This window comes from Narcine bancroftii, chromosome 2 (assembly GCF_036971445.1).
Source record: "Narcine bancroftii isolate sNarBan1 chromosome 2, sNarBan1.hap1, whole genome shotgun sequence".
Lineage (NCBI taxonomy): Eukaryota > Metazoa > Chordata > Chondrichthyes > Torpediniformes > Narcinidae > Narcine > Narcine bancroftii.
Window position 1 is genome coordinate 163,744,242 of NC_091470.1, and position 19,372 is coordinate 163,763,613.

The 19,372-nt window shown below is 37.9% G+C and overlaps 1 protein-coding gene across 12 annotated transcripts in view; it reads left to right on the plus strand.

The window, feature by feature from the left end:
- zbtb40 (zinc finger and BTB domain containing 40) overlaps positions 1-19,372 on the plus strand; it is a 138,507-nt gene that overhangs the window by 71,643 nt on the left and 47,492 nt on the right. For 9 of the 12 annotated variants that reach the window (XM_069919021.1, XM_069919022.1, XM_069919024.1 and 6 more), the window contains 5 exons: positions 1,750-1,863; positions 5,754-6,548; positions 10,558-10,694; positions 11,467-11,665; positions 16,776-16,811. In XM_069919021.1, coding sequence (XP_069775122.1) covers positions 5,804-6,548; positions 10,558-10,694; positions 11,467-11,665; positions 16,776-16,811 — 1,117 coding nt within the window. In that variant the 5' untranslated portion in view covers positions 1,750-1,863; positions 5,754-5,803. The remainder of the gene's footprint in view (positions 1-1,749; positions 1,864-5,753; positions 6,549-10,557; positions 10,695-11,466; positions 11,666-16,775; positions 16,812-19,372) is intronic. The other 3 variants (XM_069919016.1, XM_069919018.1, XM_069919015.1) reach the window with 2 other exon arrangements.

Here is a 19,372-nt window from a genome sequence, read left to right on the forward strand (position 1 = left end):
GCTCAGAGACCTCCCATAACATTGTATTCCATCTTCAAATTTGTTCATTCAAATTTATTGTCAGAGTACACACATGATATCACATACAACCCTGAGATTCTTTTTTTCTGCAGGCAAGGCAGTTTTATCAGTAGTGAAAACTTTACTGACGAAAAATACACATATATAAAGAGAAATGTAAAGAAATTGTGCAAATATTGAAAACACTAAATATTCAGTAATAAATAATGTGCAAAGCAAGAGTTCTTGAGTGCATTTCTGATTGAATGTGTGATGGTGGAGGGGTAGTAACTGTTCCTGAAATTGTTGGTGCGAGTTTTGTTGATATACCTCTTTCCTTATGGTAGCAGTGGGAACTGAATACGTCCTGAGTGGTGTAGATCCTTGATGATTGAAGCTGCTCTCCAATAGCCACATTCCTTGTAGATTTTCTTGATGGTGGGGAGAGTTTTGCCTGTGATGTACTGTTCTGTGTCCACTACTTTTTGCAGGGCTTTCCACTCACACTTTACTCATCCGTAGAAATTTGTCAGGGTTTCTGATGTCGTACTAAAACTCACGCAAATTCCGGAGGTTAGAGGTGTTGACGTGCTTTCTTCAAGATAACGTTAGTACATTGGGTCCAGGAAAGATCTTCCATGAATATAGTGATCAGAGGAATTTACATTTGTTCACCCTCTTCTTCCAATGATCAGTAACCTAACGAAATGAACCATTTTACACTTTTCCGGGTTAAACTCCATCTGCGACTTCTCAGCCCAGCTCTGCATCCCATCAATGCCTCTTTGCTATCTCTGACAATCCATCTGTCATGTGCAAACTTACTCATCCAGGTTCTTTATATAAAAAAAAGAGGAGGGGCCCCAAAACAGTTCCCTTTGAACACCACTGGTCACAGGCCTTAATGCATCTACAAGCACCCTCTGCCTTCTCTGGGTAACCCATTCTGATTCCACCAAGCAAAGTCTCCTTGGATTTCATGCCTCCATACTTTTTTTTTTGAAGACTTTATTTAAAATTTTATAACATGAATACAATAAAGAATTACATTTAAAGAAAAATAGAAAAAAAAATTTAAAAAGGTATGATTACAATATTACATCAGAAAACTACACAAAATAACCCTCCCCCAGTTAATTGTAACACAATATTAATAGTCTAACTTAAAATTAGTCCAACTCTCCCCCCAAAATAAAGAGTGAAGAGTTAATAGAATTGACAATATATATGAAAAAAAACCCACTTACAAAAAAGAGATAAAACTTAACCTAAAAAAAATTCTAACAACAAAAAAAATTTCAATACTAAAATATCACACTTAAACATATATTTAAATCAAACTTAAATGCATATAATTAGCAAATGGAGTCCACTTTAACTTATAAAAAGACATCTTATCCTGAATTGAAAAAGATATCCTTTCCATAGTCAAACAAAATTTCATTTCCAAATACCACTTATCTAAAGTTGGTATATTTCGTGCCTCCGTACTTTCTGAATGAATGTTGCATCGGGAACCTTATCAAATGCCCTATTGAAATTCAGATACACCATATTCACCGCTCTGTCTTCAATGTTCTTTGTTACAACCTCAAAAAATTCAGTTAGGCTCATGATACAGGACAAAGCCATGTTCTGCCTCTCTTAATGCTTGTAAATGCTCTCTCTCAGGATTTTCTCCAACAGGTTGCCACTGAAGTAAGATGGTTTATAATTTCTAGGGTTATCTTTACTTCCTTTCTTGAACAGGGGAACATTTGCAACCTTCAAATCATCCAGTACTTCTCCTATCCCCAGTGACAACGTGGAGATCATCGCCAGTGGCTCAGCAATCTGCTTCCTCTCTTTCCACAGTCGCCTTGGGTAAGTCCCATATGATCATGGCAACTTTTCTAACTTCATGCTTTCCAAAAGTTCCAATGCATCCTCATTTTTAATGTCAACATTGTGAACATTTCAGTCTACTTTAAGTTATCCTCACAATTGCCAAGGTCAATTTCTCTGGTGAATAATGAAATAAAGTATTTATTCAGGCCTCAACTTCCTCCTCTGATTCCATGCACGCATCCATTATCAATCCTAATGGGTCCTATCCTCACACAACTCAACCTTGTTCTTCATATTCTTGTAGAATATCTTCTGGTTTCCCTTGATCCAGCTTTGCCAAGCCTTCTCTCCCAAGTCTTTTCATAAGCTCTTCCTGGCAATCTTGTAATTCTCTAGAGCTCTATCAGTTCCTATCTTCTTAAACGTTTTTTAAGCTTTTATTTTACATCCCTTGTCCACCATGGGTCTTACCATCCTTTTCCTGAGGTTAATGGAATATACTGCGCAGAGCGCCATGCAAATGTTCCCTTAACCTTTGCCACATTACTGCCATAATTTTCCCAAGGACATCAGCTCCCAATTTTTGCTCTCAAGCTACTGCATAACAGAATCCTATTTTCCCCTACCCCTATTAAATGTTTTCCCAAATTGTCTATTCCTGTCCTTCTCTAGTGCTATGGTAAAGGAAAGAAAGTTGTGATCACTTTCTCCAAAATGTTCGCCCACTAAGAGATTCGACAACCAACCTGGTTCATTTCCCAATACCAGGTCAAGGAAACCTCTCCTCTATTGGCCCTATCCATATATTGTATCAGGAAATCTTCCCGAATACACCTAACAAATTCCACTCCATCCAAACCCTTCACTCCAAGGTGGTGCCAATCAATATTAGGCAAGTTAAAATCATTCATCACTACAACATTATTATTTTTACATCTTTCTAGAATTTAGTGCCCTATCTGTGCCTCTGTTATTGTTTGGTGGGTGGGGTCTGTAATATTCAACCAGTAGGGTTATTGCCCTCTTCCTGACTTCCACTCACACTGATTCATTAGACAATCCTCCACTACTTTCCCTTTTTCTGCAGCTGTGATGATATCCCTGATCAGCAATGATACTCGTCACCTCTTTATTTCCCTTTCTTTTTTTAAATATCTGAAGCCCACCACATTCAGCAACCATTTCTGCCCCTGAGACAGCTAAGTCATGGCCATGACATTATAATTCCGAGTTCATCTGCTCAATTCCTAATACTCTTTGCATTAAAGTGCACACATTTCAACCCATCCAATTGTTACAAGATCAAACCAGCAACCACAAAGAAGGCATATCATACAGGAGTAAAGATGAACAATTACTTTATTAACAAAAATTCACCAAACTTTAATTCAAAATCCCCCCCCCCTTTATAACAATGCCCACTGGTTACTATGCAAATTTCTATAACAGTGTAAAACTAATAAATTCCCAAATATTAAAGTCTAAGCTACACTTCCAACCAGTCCACAGAAAAACTTAGACACAAGACTCTCAAAATTTCGATCTCAACTGAAACAAAGATCATAAACAAAATTCAGTTTGTTTGATAAACTGAAGCCAAAAGATCTTTGAGAGAGAGCACAAAATTCAAAGTTGACTTCTGTCGTGTTGCTTGCAGAGAGAGGAACAATGGCTTGGTCCGGTTCCTTCTGGCTGTCTTTGGAATGTTCATCCCTTTTAAAATGCCCAACATTTTAAGCTGCCTCCCAGACAATGTCTCTGCTTGGGCCTCCTTCCACTTCACAGCCACACCCAGTGGTGGTTTGTCTTCCTGGTTAATTTTTGATTTCACCTTGTATGGTCCTGAAAACTGAGCTCTCAAAGGGTTTAACTGCATTGGAAACAAAACCTACTTTGTCACCAGGTTTAATGTCCCTAATTTTTGCTTTTTGATTATACCGAATTTTCATTTTTCCCTGAGCAGTTTTTCCTTACCATCTCACAAGCCTGATGTAATCTGTTTTTAAATTTGAAAACATAATCCAACAGATTTGATTGTATATCATTATGTATCCACTGTTCCTTCAACAATAGTAATGACCAAACACCAATTCAAATGGACTCTTGAGTTTCCTCTCTAACAGCAAACAATAACAAATGGATTCCTTCATCCCAATCCTTTTTTATTTTCCACGCAACAAGCCCTCATCATATTTTTCACAGTTAAATGGAACCTTTCCAAGGCCCCTTGACTTTCAGGATGATAGGCAGACGACATAATTTGATGGGATCCCAATTCATACACCACCTGTTGAAATATCCCAGACACAAAATTACTCTCTTGGTCCGATTGAATTTCCCTTGGTAGGCCAAACAGTGTGAAAAATTTTAGCATAGCCTTCACAATCGTCTTTGCTTTAATATTTCTCTGGGGAATAGCCTCTGGAAACCTTGAAGCTGTGCACATGAATGTTAACAAATATTCATTTCCCGCTTTGGTTTTTGGCAATGGGCCAACACAATCCACTATCACTTTTGAGAAGGGCTCCCCGAAAGCAGGGGTGGGTTGTAAAGGTGCCACTGGTGGTCCTTGATTAGGCTTGCCCACTAGTTGACAAGTGTGACTGATTCTACAAAAGTTCACAACATCCTTTCTTAATTTCGGCCAATAAAACTGTTTCCTTATCTTTTCTACTGTCTTCTTCACTCCAAGATGACCTCCTAAAGATGTACTATGAGCCAACTTTAATACTTAATTCCTGTAAGTTTTGGGAATTACAGCTTGCCTTACTACCGCCCAGTTTTCACTGGCAGGTATCACTTGTCGTCTCCACATTCTCATCAATATTCCATCTTGAACAAAATAACCTACTGGCACAGTTTCAAGTTCCTGGTTAGACAGAATCTTATCCCTTATCCCAGCAAGATCAGGATGATGCTTTTGTCTGGCTATTATTTCTTCTCTTGACAACAGCAAAGCTGGACCTTAGGTTTGTCCTCGATGCTTGCATCCACTGTAAGATCATCACAGACTTTCTCTACCTCGACCTTTTTTCTGGACATGGCTCTAGTAATGGCACACGCAGGGTAGATTTCCAAATCCTTTTCGAACTCATAAACCAATTGCTTACTTGTGAGTTTCACCGCAGGTATGACTTTACCCTCTGCTACATCATTCCCTAACAAAAGAGAAACTCCAAACACCAGCAGACTTGATCTTATCCCTATCATAACTGGGACATCTGCTGTGTTTTATATTTGAAAGTATTTGGATTCTCCCACTCTCATTCATCCTCTATTTTCAGTCCTCATAAACAGATAATTGGAAGTGATCAAATATCCTCATGCACACAATATCAACAGTATTAGTGTCATGTAGGCAACTCATCTGATCAGTTATCCACCCGATCTCAGACATTCTCTCTGCTCACTTCATCATCACTCCTCATTATAATATAAAATATTTGCTATCTCACTTTACCTGTTCTGATAAATTTTTACATTTTTTGATTCGATATTCTGCAGGATAACAGGCCCTTTCGGCCTACGAGCCTGTGCCACCCAAGTACACCTAATTGATCTACAAATCCCAGAGTGTTTTGAATGGTGGGAGGAAACTGGAACACCTGGAGGAAACCCAGACTCCACGCAGGCAGTTCCAAATTCGAATCCCAGTCCCAGTTACTGACACTGTAAATGTGAAAGGTTAATTATTTCTCATCTCACAAATGCCATCTGACTTGATGAGTGGTTCCAATATTTTCTCTATTTCATCTTTCCAGCATTAACTTTCTTCCCTCTTCACTGATGCTGCCTGGCTTGCTGAGTATCTCCAGTGTTTTCTGTTTTTATGTCTGGTGATTTAAAAAAAAGATTTGAGATAAAATGCAAATCAAACGTTCTGAAGTGTCAAAAGCATTCAAGATGTGTTTCTTTGTGTTCTAAAGGCACCATCTGGAGGCATCATCTTGATGAGGGTCTGGAGACGACTGACACCATGGAATTGCCAAACTATAGCAGGCAGCTCATGCAGCAACTGTACACCTTGAGGAAAGAGGAACAATTCTGTGATTGTACCTTATTCATTGGAGGGACTGAGTTCCGAGCACACAAGCTGGTGCTGGCTGCCTCCAGTCTGCTGTTTAAATCCCTTCTGGATAACACAGACACGATCTCCATTGACCAGGCTGTTGTGTGCCCAGAAGAGTTTGCTATTCTCTTGGAGATGGTCTACACAGGAAAAGTGCCTCCAGGAAAGCACAACTTCGCCAAAGTTGTGTCAGTTGCAGATCATTTGCAGATGTTTGATATTGCTGTGAGTTGCAAGAACATTGTGGCTAACCTCCTAAATCACACTGCAGTAAACGAGACGGATGTTTCTACACCTGCCATAGATGAGGTGGTGCAGCATATAATCACACAAAATTCAGCTGGCACAACTCAGCATTGGGTGGTGGAAGAATCTGGTTCCACTGATGCAGAAGTGAAAGCGGTTTCAGATCAAAACATTGCTGTGCAAGGATTAAATTGCCCTGACTTGGTAGACATTGCACTAACCTCTGAAGAAAATATCGTGTATAACGATTATGTTGAACCAAAGCAAGATGTAGAGCACAAAGAAAAATTATCAGAACGACGTACTTTTAACATTCATGACATGAGTTCTCCAGATCGTGTCAGAGTAATCAGTGAAGATATGGTTACTGAATCATCCTGCAAGAGAGAGAAGCCTGTGATTCCAGGTACCACTGGGGTCTTTGGGTGTGAATTTATGTAACCAAATTCAAAAACATCTTGTAGATATCATGGCAAAGTGGTTAGATAAGAGAGGGCCAACCAAGTTTATAAAGCATTAATGCAGAGATTTAAGGTTTGAACACTGGCAGTTGGTGAATTCAAATTTGAAAGATCAAATTTTAAAACAAAATTTGTCCAAAAACCAACAAATAAAGGTAATGAGCGAATTACTGGACTGTTGTTGAAAACCCATATAGTCCTCCACTCTGTCCACTGCAACAGCAAGGACCTCCCAGAGGTCCACCATTTCAATTTCACACATCGCTGGCCCACTGACATATCTGTCGACGGCTTCAAGCACTGCCAAACTAAGGCCACGTGCAAATTAGAGGAATACCTTGTATTCCATCTGGGCACTCTGCAACCTGGCGACATTAACATCATCTTCTCCAGTTTCTGTTAGCCCATTCCTCCGAGTCCCTCTCTCTCTTCCTATCCTTCTGTCACCTTTCCTCCCAGCTTCACGCCCCTTCTCTTCCCTCTCCTATCAGAGAACTCCATTGTCCTCTCATGTCTCAGCTTTTTTTCTCTTCTACCATTCCTACTGATTCCATCTTTGAGCTCTTAACTATTACCCTGCACTCCTCCCTCCTCCCCCGCACCGTTTAATTCAGGTGCCTGTCTGTTTTTGCTTGTACACGATGAAGGGCTCAGGCTGAAACAATGGTTACCCTTCTCTTCCTTTGAATGCTGCGTGACCAGCTGAGTTTCTCCAGCACCTTTGTGTATTGTTGTTCATGGAAGGAAGTCTGTCATCCTTGAGTGAGTTGGTCTTTGTGACTCCAGACGGATCAATTTAGTGTTCTTAGTCAAGGCAGTTGTCAGTGACACCTACAATGCTTTTCAACATATTCTGGTCAGAGATTGTGAGTTGAAATGTTTAGCAAGTTTGTTATTTAATGTTTCTGGCTTGCTATTAATCATTTTCAATATAATGAAGTGAGCTTGCCCCTCCCTCCCAGATCCTGGTTTCAAGCATGGAAAATCCTAACAAAGTGATTTGCCGACAAAATACAGTAAAAATCCCCATTATCCAGCACCTACAGGGATTATGGATGCTGGAGATGCAAATCTTATGGTTGACTGCGACTCGCTTTTCCAATGCCTAACTAATACACCTGCATTAAAAATATACCTTTTTAAAAGACGACATATAAAGTAATTTGAAAATAAAAATCAGCATTGTTGCCTTTAATTATGTAAAATTCATCTGTAATCAGGTAATTCCTGTAACTAAACTCGGACTCTGGTCACTGGTGCTGTAGCTGTGTTGTGGTAGCTGCTATGCTAACTGTACCACTGTCATAATTAACCCCCCCCAAACCCCACAAAATTTACAGATCAAGCCTTACTAATCTAATGATAAAAATTAAGACTCTTGGCAAGGAAAAGGAGATGCTTGGGAAAAGTCACACCAGCAGCGAGCGGCCTCAGCCAGCACTTCATCCTGAACACAACTTTATTGTGAGACTCCGGAGCACTATTTCAGTTCTATGTAACAAAGGCAATCCAATTCACTACCGTACCAGTGTCAATGCCTTGCCTTGCAGGATCATTAGAATTAGAACTTTTCAAATCCAGTTTTAGAGTCTTACTTTGAGAAGTAGCTGACGAGAAAGGCTGTGGTTCGGTTAGTGAAAATGTAGCTGTTCTTTTGGGAGCTTCAGGATTTTGGCCTCATGATAGTGAAGAAATCCCAATCTATTTTAAGGTTGATGGAGTATGAGATCAGATCAGCTTGTTTGGTCTTAGAATGCAATCTAGATGACACTTGATTGCACAATGTGAGTAAAACAGAGCTACCCGTCTCCCTTGATCAATTCTCATCTTTTTTCTCCTGCCCTCCTTCCTATCCATGTCCATCTATGGCCTCGTGGCTGTTGGCCAATGCTCCTTCTCCTGTTCCTACTTCCCACCTCCCCCACCTTTTTATTTAGGCATCTGCTTGCTTTTTGCTCATTTCCTTGATGAAGGGCTTAAGCCAGAAACATTGGTTCTATATCTTTACACAATGAGTTTAGTGAGTAATGGGATGAGCTGCCAGAGGAAGTAGCAGTGCCAGGTACAATTATGGCATTTAAAAGACAAATACAGAGTTAGGATATGGTGAGAGCAATTGTGGGCCAAGCACAGACTAGCTCAGATAAGCAAATTGGTTAGCATGGGCTAGTTGGGTCGAACAATCTGTTTCTGTGCTGTGTTGCTCTGTGACTACATGTTCTTCCATTTCTGTGCAGGAAAGGGGTGGTGTTGGGAAGTGCTGTCAAAGAGTCTTGTTGAATTGCTACAGTTCATCGCTTGTATGGTTTTGCACTGCAATGTTTGGATTGAGGTTTAAGGTTACAAATAGGGTCTTGGATCATCTAAGCTCATGAAGGTTATCCATCACATTTATGACGTGTGTTTTGCAATTGGTATAAAGGAAGGATTCAGGAAATGCAATTTGCCTGGTTGGAATCCAAGGGGTTTTGTCTTCAAACCAACAGCTGCGATGTAACACTGTGCAGCTATGTTCATCCTTGTCAGGCTCTATCCACATTGGATGGTTAAAGGTGTTAAGTAAACTCTGTAATTTTGTTACATACCAGACAGCAGTGATAAAAATTAGCCCAGTTGGTGAATTTTTAAAAAATATTTTAATAATGAACAATTATTTAACATCTAATCTAATTTAACGAACTTGTCTAAATTAAACTAGATTTATCTACTCTTATCTCACTTAAGCTTTAACTATATGTGAATTTATTGATGTGTGTGTGTGGAATACCCCAATCCACTCCAGCTTAAGGCTCAATTCTTGGAAGGCAGTTCAAAGTGCAGTTTCGGAAATATCGTAATGGCAAGTGGCTTGAAATTGATGCGACACACAGGCTTTAAGATGGGTGAGACACGCAGGCTTTAAACTGAAGTTAGCAGTTTGTGAAGTGGTTGAAATAAATTATATTTACCCCAAACTATGCACAAATCTACTGGTGCGTGTGGAATACCCGAAGCCACTACAGCTCAAGGCCCAATTCGTGAAAGGCATTTCTAAGTTCAAAGTTCAGAAATTCAGTGATGTTGGCACGCGGTCTTGAAATTGATGCAGCACACAGGATTCCGATGAATGAGACACGCAGGCATTAGGAGGATGTGACACACAGGCTTTAAGATGGGGGAGACACGCCGGCCTTAGATAAAACAAGCAGTCCATGAAGTGGGTGAAAGAGTCCAGGTGACAGGACATTGATTAACTCATGAAACCCTTGTTGAGTTGCTTCAGAGACATGTCCTTCAGACTAGTGCCTTCTTCTGCAATTAGAACCCTTTTTGTGGGTCAGTCAAAGTAGAGTGCATTATTTCTTTTGCAAATATAGCCCTTTTCCTGGAGCAGTCAAAGTGATCTTATTCCTCTAAACTAACAGGAAATCTTTGCCTATAACCACAGAATGAGGCCAAGTGGGTTTCTCAATCGCCCAAAGGAGGTCAAAGAGCTCTACTCTTGTGCTGCCTTCTTAAAATGCCCTCTTGATCAAATAATCAATCAATAAGTTGGTCACATGGTCTTTGCACCAGGGCTTCTGTCTTAACTCTGAAATATATCCCGTAAAAGGAACATGTTCAAGACTTGCTGCTAGTTTCCTGCAGGCAGTTTGTTAAATCTGCTCTCTTAAAGGGACAGTCCCACACGATAAAATGAACTGAAAAATGGGAGAACATCACAAAGACATCTGCAAACAGTTCCCTTTTCCTTCGCAAATAAATGCCAAAGCTAACACTGGATCAGGGTTTGTACTTAACATGCCATCTCACCTATCAGATTATTAAAGTGTTAATAGAATGACTTTTTTTAATGATTACTTAATTTTACTTAAAGTTAACAGATTTAGGAATGTTAATCTGGGTTTTGTGTCAAATCTGCTGTATCAGAGTATTCGCTTTTTAGAGAAGTAATGATGCACTTGTCTCTCTGAGTTGAAGATTCGAGGAGTCTCGCAGAACAGGAGTTCCTATTACAGCATAGGTATGAACTTGCAGAGGCAGTCCAGGACCTGAAAGCTTTAGTGGATTCTGTGACCAAATGTGATGATATCCCATTTCCCGAGAAAAAGGTAACAACACACAATTTTAAATTTTTTAATTTGTGATTGAATTTTTCAACTAGCTTTGCCCTCATTTTAATCCACATCCTCTCAAAGACTGCACAGAAAAGGGTGATAGAACCTTTGTTAGCTTTAATTATATTATTCGGAAGAATTGTACCTGATTATCTCTCATATCACCTTCTTTGAATAGTGACGTGTTCACATAGCTTTCAGTGAAGGTTGTAGATGCAAAGGAGAACTTGAGTTACTTTGTAGTGTATTTTGATTTAGTTTAAACTATTTAAGTTTGTTTTTATGCACATTAGTTCACTTTTAAAACTTCAAGCTTGCTTAAATCTTTAAAAACGATTGACTTAAATTTTAATAGAATTAAATGTCTTTGATTATAACTGGCAAAGCCCAAACTCGCACCATTTCAGCTTCTCGGTGGCAACAAGGTGCTGCTGGAGCTCACGGCGTGCCACTCTGGCACCTCAGGGGACAGCTCCTGCACCTCCTTGTCACCATTTTTGGTGAGCTCTGCCACTGCATCCGTGGTTGGCAATATCCTTGTATTATGACACACACTGTGCTCAAGGTCATGCAGTAGGGTTCATAGTGTGGGTGATCAATCGAGCAAGATACCCTATTAACTTTTCATGTGACCCACGTAAGTTCAGCTGTGGGTGAATAGCAGGTAGTGTTCCCAGGAAGAGGGGTAAGAACCAGGGGGATAGGGTTGGATAAGATCGCTTGGATAAGATGAAATTAACTGGTGTGCACTTTTGTTCTCCTTCAGATTTTTTTAGACTGCTGTAAAGAAGCAGACAGCGATGAAGTTTTCCGCAGATTACTGGAAAACATGACGGAAGCTAAGACTTTGACAGTAGAAACCCTGCTATTTGTGCTTGAACAGAGTGAAGAAGCTTACCCTAAACTGAAAAGTGTGCTTCAGAACTTAAACCAAAATCTGCCCGTAGAGCAGTTAATGCTAACTGGTGAGCTCTCATTTCAGTAATTGGTTAGATATTGTTCTGTAGTTTGTTTGTTAAAATGGTGGCTTAATGCTCTCTGAGTCTGAGTCTAGATTTTGCATCATTCCAGGAGGAGTATCTTCTATAAGGCGGTAGCACTCATTGAGTGTGCTTTGAAAGGAGAGGTTTGTTAGCACGACAACACTTGAATCATATATTTAAATTTGTTTTCAAAGTAAGCCAAGTAAATAAAGATTTATTTGTGTTTATAAAGTACTTTTCATTTCTTCAAAATGGTCCAAAGCAGTGCATTGTTAATTATTTTTTGAAGTCAACTCATTACACAAGTACACCAAACAAATCCCTAACAAATAATGTTATCGGATTTGTTTTTTTTTATTTTGTTGGTTGAGGGATAAAATTATGGGCAAGAACAGAAAGAAAACTCCTGTTCCTTTTATAAATCGTGCCGCTAAATCGAGCGTTGAGAGAAATGTGTTTCAAACATCTCCTGTGAAAATAGCACCTCTGTCAGTTCATAACATCTTTCATGTAGTACATGAGGGTGTGTGCTCAGAATTCTGAAATGGAATAACATAAGAACTGTAGATGCTGGAATCTTGAGCAAACAATGACAGTGGTGGGACTCAACAGCTGAGGCAGTATCCACAGAGAGAAAGGGATAGTCAATGTTTCAGATAAAGGCTTGGCTGTCCTGGCCCACTGAGTCTCACCAGCTTGCCTACATTTTTTTCATATCTTGATGAAGGTCTCAAGCCTTGTATATATTTATCTTTGCTATATAAAGTACACTATTTGAGTGAGTTTCTCCAGAATTGTGTTTTTACTTCAGCCACGGTGTCTGCAGATTTCTGTGTTTTACCTTAAGTCCCTCCAGCTTCTCTCAAATGGAGATTGAGAAGTTAATTTTTCCACTCAAATTATGTTAAATTGTATTTGACCTCAACTTGTATGGAAGCATGAGGCCAGTTTTTGGCGGTTCGAGTCCCGCACCGTCTTTATGGAGTTTGTACTAACATCATAATCGTTGGTGCTGGAAAGGTGTTGCACTAACTGTGCTGCCCCATAGTATTTTTTCCTGTTTTAAGCTTTATTCTACCGTTGATATGTAAGGGGGTTCCCTTAGAGGTCATTTTCTGTTTTCCAGCATGTTCTGTGGTCTGGCAATGACCAGGTCCCAACGTAACCCAGATAAAAGAGGTACAACCTGTATTTTTTTAAAATTTAAAACATAATTGAAGCTGATTTTTTGTCATTGAAACCCATGCCACCCAATTACCAAATACAATTAACACTCCCAACTAATAATACCAACCCTGTGCATTTTTGGAGGGTGGAAATCATGGGGAGAACGTGCAAACTCCTTACAGAAAGCACTGGATTGAAATCCAAGTAGCTGCACTGTGGTAGCATTGAGCTAACCACTATGCCCCATTTCATGAACTATATCCTTGCCTATTCATTATCAATGTCTCCTGAAAGCAGGAGGCAAACAAGAAAGAATGCAGGTCCTTAAAGACTGGAGCAACGTCCAAAATGCTGGAGGAACTCGGTGGTGTGGGTCATTCAGTATCCATGAAAGCCAATAGACAGTCAACATTTTGGGCTGAAATGCTTCATCAGGCAGAAGCCAAAACATTGACTGCTTGTTATATGCATGATCTGCTGAGTTTCTCCAGCACTTGCGAGCATTTTCGCTCTGCCTCTCTGTACCAAAAGAATAGCTGCTACCCATCCACCATCAGCCTCAACAACAAATTCATTGATTTTTTTTTCTCTCTGTCTGTATTGCACAGTCAGTTTGTTTACGTTTCTTTATTTGTTTACATTTGTATGTTGAGTACAGTTTTTTTTGCACAAGCAATATGTGGTAATTTTGCCTTGTGCTCAGGAAAAAGAATCTCTGTATATGATGACAATAAACCTTAAATCTGACTTTGATTCCAGCATAACTTCCAACGTGCCAACGTGTCCAATCATTGTTGTAAATCGGGTTCAATTCAGGGGCTTATTTTTTTAGTGAGTTCTTGGCCCTGGTCCCTGCTCTCCTTTTAATACTACTAGGTTCACTAAAAAAATGTATTATAATACAATGTAACATCTTTCAAAAAAGTGAATTTAAAAAAAAAATTGGTTCAGTAAAATTCCTGGCATTCTGCACCAACGGAGATTGACAGATGCTGGATAAGCGAGTTTTCAGGTTACTAGAGACTCATTCTTACAATACCTAACTAATACACCTGCATTAAGAATAAACAATTTAAGAGCCAAAAATTCTACACTGTACTTACATTGAACAAACCTCACTTACATGAATATATAAACCTTATTTTCAGTCACATTCTTTGTAAACATTTAACTATCACTGCATCCATGGAGCAGCATGAAAGACCAACAATAACATTATAGATAATTAACCCTTCGTCCCCCAAGTTTACAGATAAAGCCTTACTAAAATACTTAATAATATCCTAATAAAGATAAAGATTCTTCTTCAGCATGGATAAAGAAACACTAGAAGAGTCATCCCAATGGCAAGTGGCATCAATCAGCTTTTCATCTTGGGAGAAGCCATTTTATTCAAGCACAACTTGCTGCTATGAGCAAAGTGCGACCAAGGCATTTGGCTGGCTGAATATTCGCTCCCATATTCAAAGGTTTAAGTGTTCCTTCAGAGAACATTTACTTTTACAATTTTTAACTTTTTTTTAAACTTTATTAGTTCAAAAAACAAATAATGTATGACATATACAGCAATTAAACATGAACATTTTTTTAATATATATAAAAAAAAGAGAAAAAAAAAGATCCCCCTTCCCTCAGCCAACTCTCCTAAGGAGAGCCAGAAAAAAGAAAGAATATTAAAAAAAATTAAATATACATATTAAAATCTAATCAATATAAATTGAAATGTAAATATTCCAAGTATTACAGCCACTTATTAATAAAAAAAATTATAATGATCATGTGACACATACGTAATTTTTTCCATTATTAAACAATATTTCATCTCATTATGCCATCTATTAATATCAATCATCTTTGTATCTTTCCACATACTAGCAATACATTTTTTCACTACAGATAAAGCTAAATATACAAAAGCAAGCTGAAACTTATCTAATCCCAAGCCTTTCAGAGGTTGCAAACTACCCAATAAAAATACTGTTGGATCTAAAACTATTTTAATCTTATACAGGTATTCTAAAAATGATCGAATTTTCTTCCAAAAAGATTGTATATGTATACATGACCAAGCAGCATGAAAAAAAGTTCCAACCATATCACCACATCTAAAACACAAATCTGATTCATTAAAACCATATTTTTTTTAATTTTTCAGGTGTCAAATATAATTGATGTAAAAAATTGTAATTAATCATTGCATAATGTGCATTTATCAATCTAGTTACACTATCATAACAGATATCTAACCAATCCTCTTCAGAAAAAGTTAAACCAATATCAGCTTCCCATTTAATTTTAGATCTATCCCAACCCTTTTTATCCATTCCATCTTGTAATATTTGATACATAAATGAAATGTAACCCTTCTCTGGTACCTTCATAAGAAAAGTCTCAAATTTAGTTATTTCAGGTAAAATCATATCTCTACCAAACATACATTTTACCAAAGATCGAATTTGATAATAAAGAAATAAAGAATTCTTATCAATACCAAAATCTTCCCTCATCTGATTAAAAGATAAAAACTTACCCTCTTTAAAACAATCTCCCAAATTTTTCACACCTTTAAATCTCCAATGCAATAAACATTGATAATGTATTGAAAAAGAAATAAATTGATTATTATACAATGGAGTCAAAGTCAATAATTTACCCCTAGAACCTATCATTTTATTTTTCTTTATCCATAACTTCATTAAATGTTTTAGTATAGGCACATTATATTGTTGCAACAAATTCATATTCCACCTAAACAAAAACTGATGTATTTCAAATTCAGAAATACTTGCCATCTCAATTTTAGCCCAACTAGGAGGCCGTACCAAATCCATCAATGAACTAATAAATTAAGTTGGGCTGCCTCATAATAATTTTGAAAATGTGGTAAACTTAATCCCCCTAACTCGTATTTTATTCAAAGCTACTCTTGAAAATTTACCCCTTTGTAAAAACTCCCTAACCATTTTATTTAAATCTCAGAAAAAAAAATTATCAAGTAAATACGGAATAGATTGAAACAAATATTGTATACGCAGAAAGATATGCATCTTAATTGTATTTATCCTTCCCATTAAATTAATAGGTAAATCTTTCCATTTAATCAAATCAGTTTTAATTTTTTTCATTAACAGAGCATAATTTAATTTATATAAAGATTGATAATTAACATTCAAACTTGTACCCAGATATTTAATTCGATCAGTCCACTTCAAATTAATAATATTCTTATAAACTGAATAATCTCCTTCACTTACCGGTAATATTTCACTTTTTTCCAATTAACTTTATATCCAGAAAGACATCCGTATTGTATAAAACATTCCTTCAAGTCCAAAAGTGACTGAGCTTGATTTGTTAAATACACCAATACGTCATCAGCAAATAAATTAATTTTATACGCCTCATCTAAAACTTTCATACCTTGTATCTGTGTATTTTGTCTTATCAACTGTGCTAAATGTTCAATCACTAACGCAAACAAAGCTGGTGATAAAGGACAACCTTGACGAGTTGATCGAGTGAACTTAAAAGATTCCGAAATGAAACCATTCGTCAATACTCTAGCTACCGGTTTACTATATAGAGCCCTAATCCAACCAATAAAAGAAGGTCCAAACTTAAATTTCTCCAAAACTTTAAACAAAAAATTCCATTCAACTCCTATCAAATGCTTTTACTACATCTAAGGATATCACCATCAGATGATCTAAAGATTGTCGAAATCTATTGATCAAACTAATCACTTGGAAAATATTATCTGAAGCACATCTATTTTTTATAAAACCCGTTTGATCAATATGAATCAACTTTGGTAAAAATTTAGCCAATCTATTCGCTAATGCTTTAGCTGTTATTTTATAATCTACATTTAACAACGAAGTTGGTCTATATGAAGATACCTTCAAAGGATCTCTATCTTTTTTAGGAATTACTGTAATTAAAGCACTAGAACAAGACACAGGTAAGTCATAGTGTTCTCCAACTTGACATAATATATCCCCAAACACTGTAGATCACATTTTTTAACTTTGATATAATTTTTTAATTTATTCTAATTTTAAAATCATTTTCCTCAACTTTTTTTTCCGGTTGCTTGAATTCCAGATAACAGGGCTTTCATCTAATTAGTAAGATTGACAGCCAGTAGTCTGGAAAATCTGAGAGCCCGTCACCGCTATCAGAGTTTTGCTGTGATTGTTCAGATTTTACTTTGTTTCAGAACATAATTATGACCAAGCTTTTTATAATTGGGTAGAATTTATATCTAAATGAATTGAATTGAATGTTTTGTGAAATGGGCACTCTATTTTCTGTGGTCATTTTTTTAACTCTCTACTTTGTCTAATTTGAGACAGAGAGAGAGAGCAGAACATTTCTCCTTTTGAACTTCATCTGCATGCAATTAAAAGCATCCAAAAAAGGGTGAAAAATAGCTCTAAAAACCTCCTGCCTCTTTGGCACTGGTGCACACAGGAGAATTAAAAACTGGCAGGATAAAAATGGAGGAATCGACTCTGGAGGTACAGACACAGATCTGTAAGCAGAGTGGTGACTTCCCTCACTACCCCTTTCTCAGGCCAGTGGAATTTTGGTGTTGATTGAATGGTAATAATTTTGCTTCACTTGATGCTGTTGGCATTTTAAGCTGTGTTTTAGAAAGTTGAAAAGAGCTGAAGATGATGGTCCTGCAAATGGAATCAAGGGCATCATGGAAAGGTTGAATAATTATTTGATTTTGATATTTTTGGCAGAGGACCACCAGGCTGATCATCCTCAGACAATGAATGTTGAGTCTGGGTGGCATAGCTCAAAGTGGTGCTACTCACAGCTTCTGTGATCTGGGTTTAATCTTGACTCCTGTGGCCTGCTTGTGTGGAATTGGTTCATTCTTCCTTCCATTGTTTGGGTTTCTTACTGTTTCCCAAGTGTATGTTGGTAGGGAGGTTAATTGGCGACTGTAAATTGCCCCTGGTTTGAAGGTGAGTAGTAGAAGCTGAGGGGAGCTGATGGGATGAGGGCTAATGTAAGTGTGGTTCATCTAGGATTTGTGCAAATGTTTGGTGCAGGCGTGGTGGGCAAAGGGTCAGTTTCCATGATGCGTGACCTGATGACTCTCCAAACCTGAAAGAAGCAAAATGTCAGTAATGAACAATAAATAATGGCATTAAAGAATGGAATCGCAGAAGATTTGCACTCCCTAATTTTAAAAGATGTGGATGAGAACATGTGGTCAGTCCTCAGGGTGCTGGAAATAAGTAGCAGGTCAGGCATCATCCCTGGAGAAAGAAGCAGGGTTAACATTTCAGGTCAATGACCCCAAGTTATCTTGATTGAAAATAATTCTCTTTAGATTAAAAATTCTCCACGTGACAACACTATTTTAAAAAATGGGAGAATACCAAGGGATTGGATACTAATTAGCTTTAGATATTAGATTAGATACTAATTAAGTGGTGACAAATTTATTACATCAGTAACTAAGGATAGAGTGTTTGAACATCTTTAAAAAATTTTTAATCATCTGATTACAAAGAGGTAACGTGGATTTGCGAAGGGTAGGTTATTCCTGACAAACCTGATAACACATTGAAGTAGGACACTGGGGAATGTCTTTGAATTTTATGTAAATTGACTTCTTGAAGGCATTTAATAATGATCCTTGAAAGTCTAGATGAAGTTCATAGAATTGTAGGCAAAGCATTTGCTTGGTCAGGGAAGCAGCTGTGTGACAGATTGGGTGTAAACATTGGTGTGCTGCAGCAATATATTTTCTGGGATGGGGAGAATTGATTTGCAGTTATTTGCTGCATTTATAAATGGCTTGGAACTCTGCATCTGTGGGTTGGCAGTGATGCAGTGGTTTGTGCAGCTATTCACAAATGGCCTGCTTTGCTGCTTGTGGAGTTTGCATGTTCACCCTGTAAGGGGATGGGATTCCCCAGTAGCTCATGTTTCCTCCACAGTCCAGCATTTTGCTAGTTGGTCAATTGACTGGTGTAAATGATCCTTCAGCTGCGCACAAACTACAGGAATTTCATTATAATCTGTCAGATAGGCAGCAGTGTGTAAACTGTGCTCTTAAATTTTGCAGTTCCCTCATATTTTGGTACACTCTTGCCAACTCCAGGATAAAGGCCGGCACATACTAAAAAACGTTTCGCTGGTCAAGTTCATATTTATTGCCAGTGTACATGCGCGACATCACGTGCAACCCTGAGATTCTTTATCATGCGGTTCAGGCAGAATTTCTACTTACCAGTAGTGCAAACTGCACTCAAGGAAAACATACGTATACAAACTACAATGCAGAGAAAAAAATAAATATGCAGTAATAAATAATATACAAAGTAAGAGTCCTTAAATGAGTCTCTTATTTAGTTTGTTGTTTCGGAGTCTGAAAGTGGAGAGGTAACAATTGTTCCTGAACCTGGTGGCACCCATACCTCTTTCCTGATGGCAACAGCATGTCATGAATATGTCCTGAGAAGACCTAAAATTTGGAATTTCAAACCTGACTTTGGT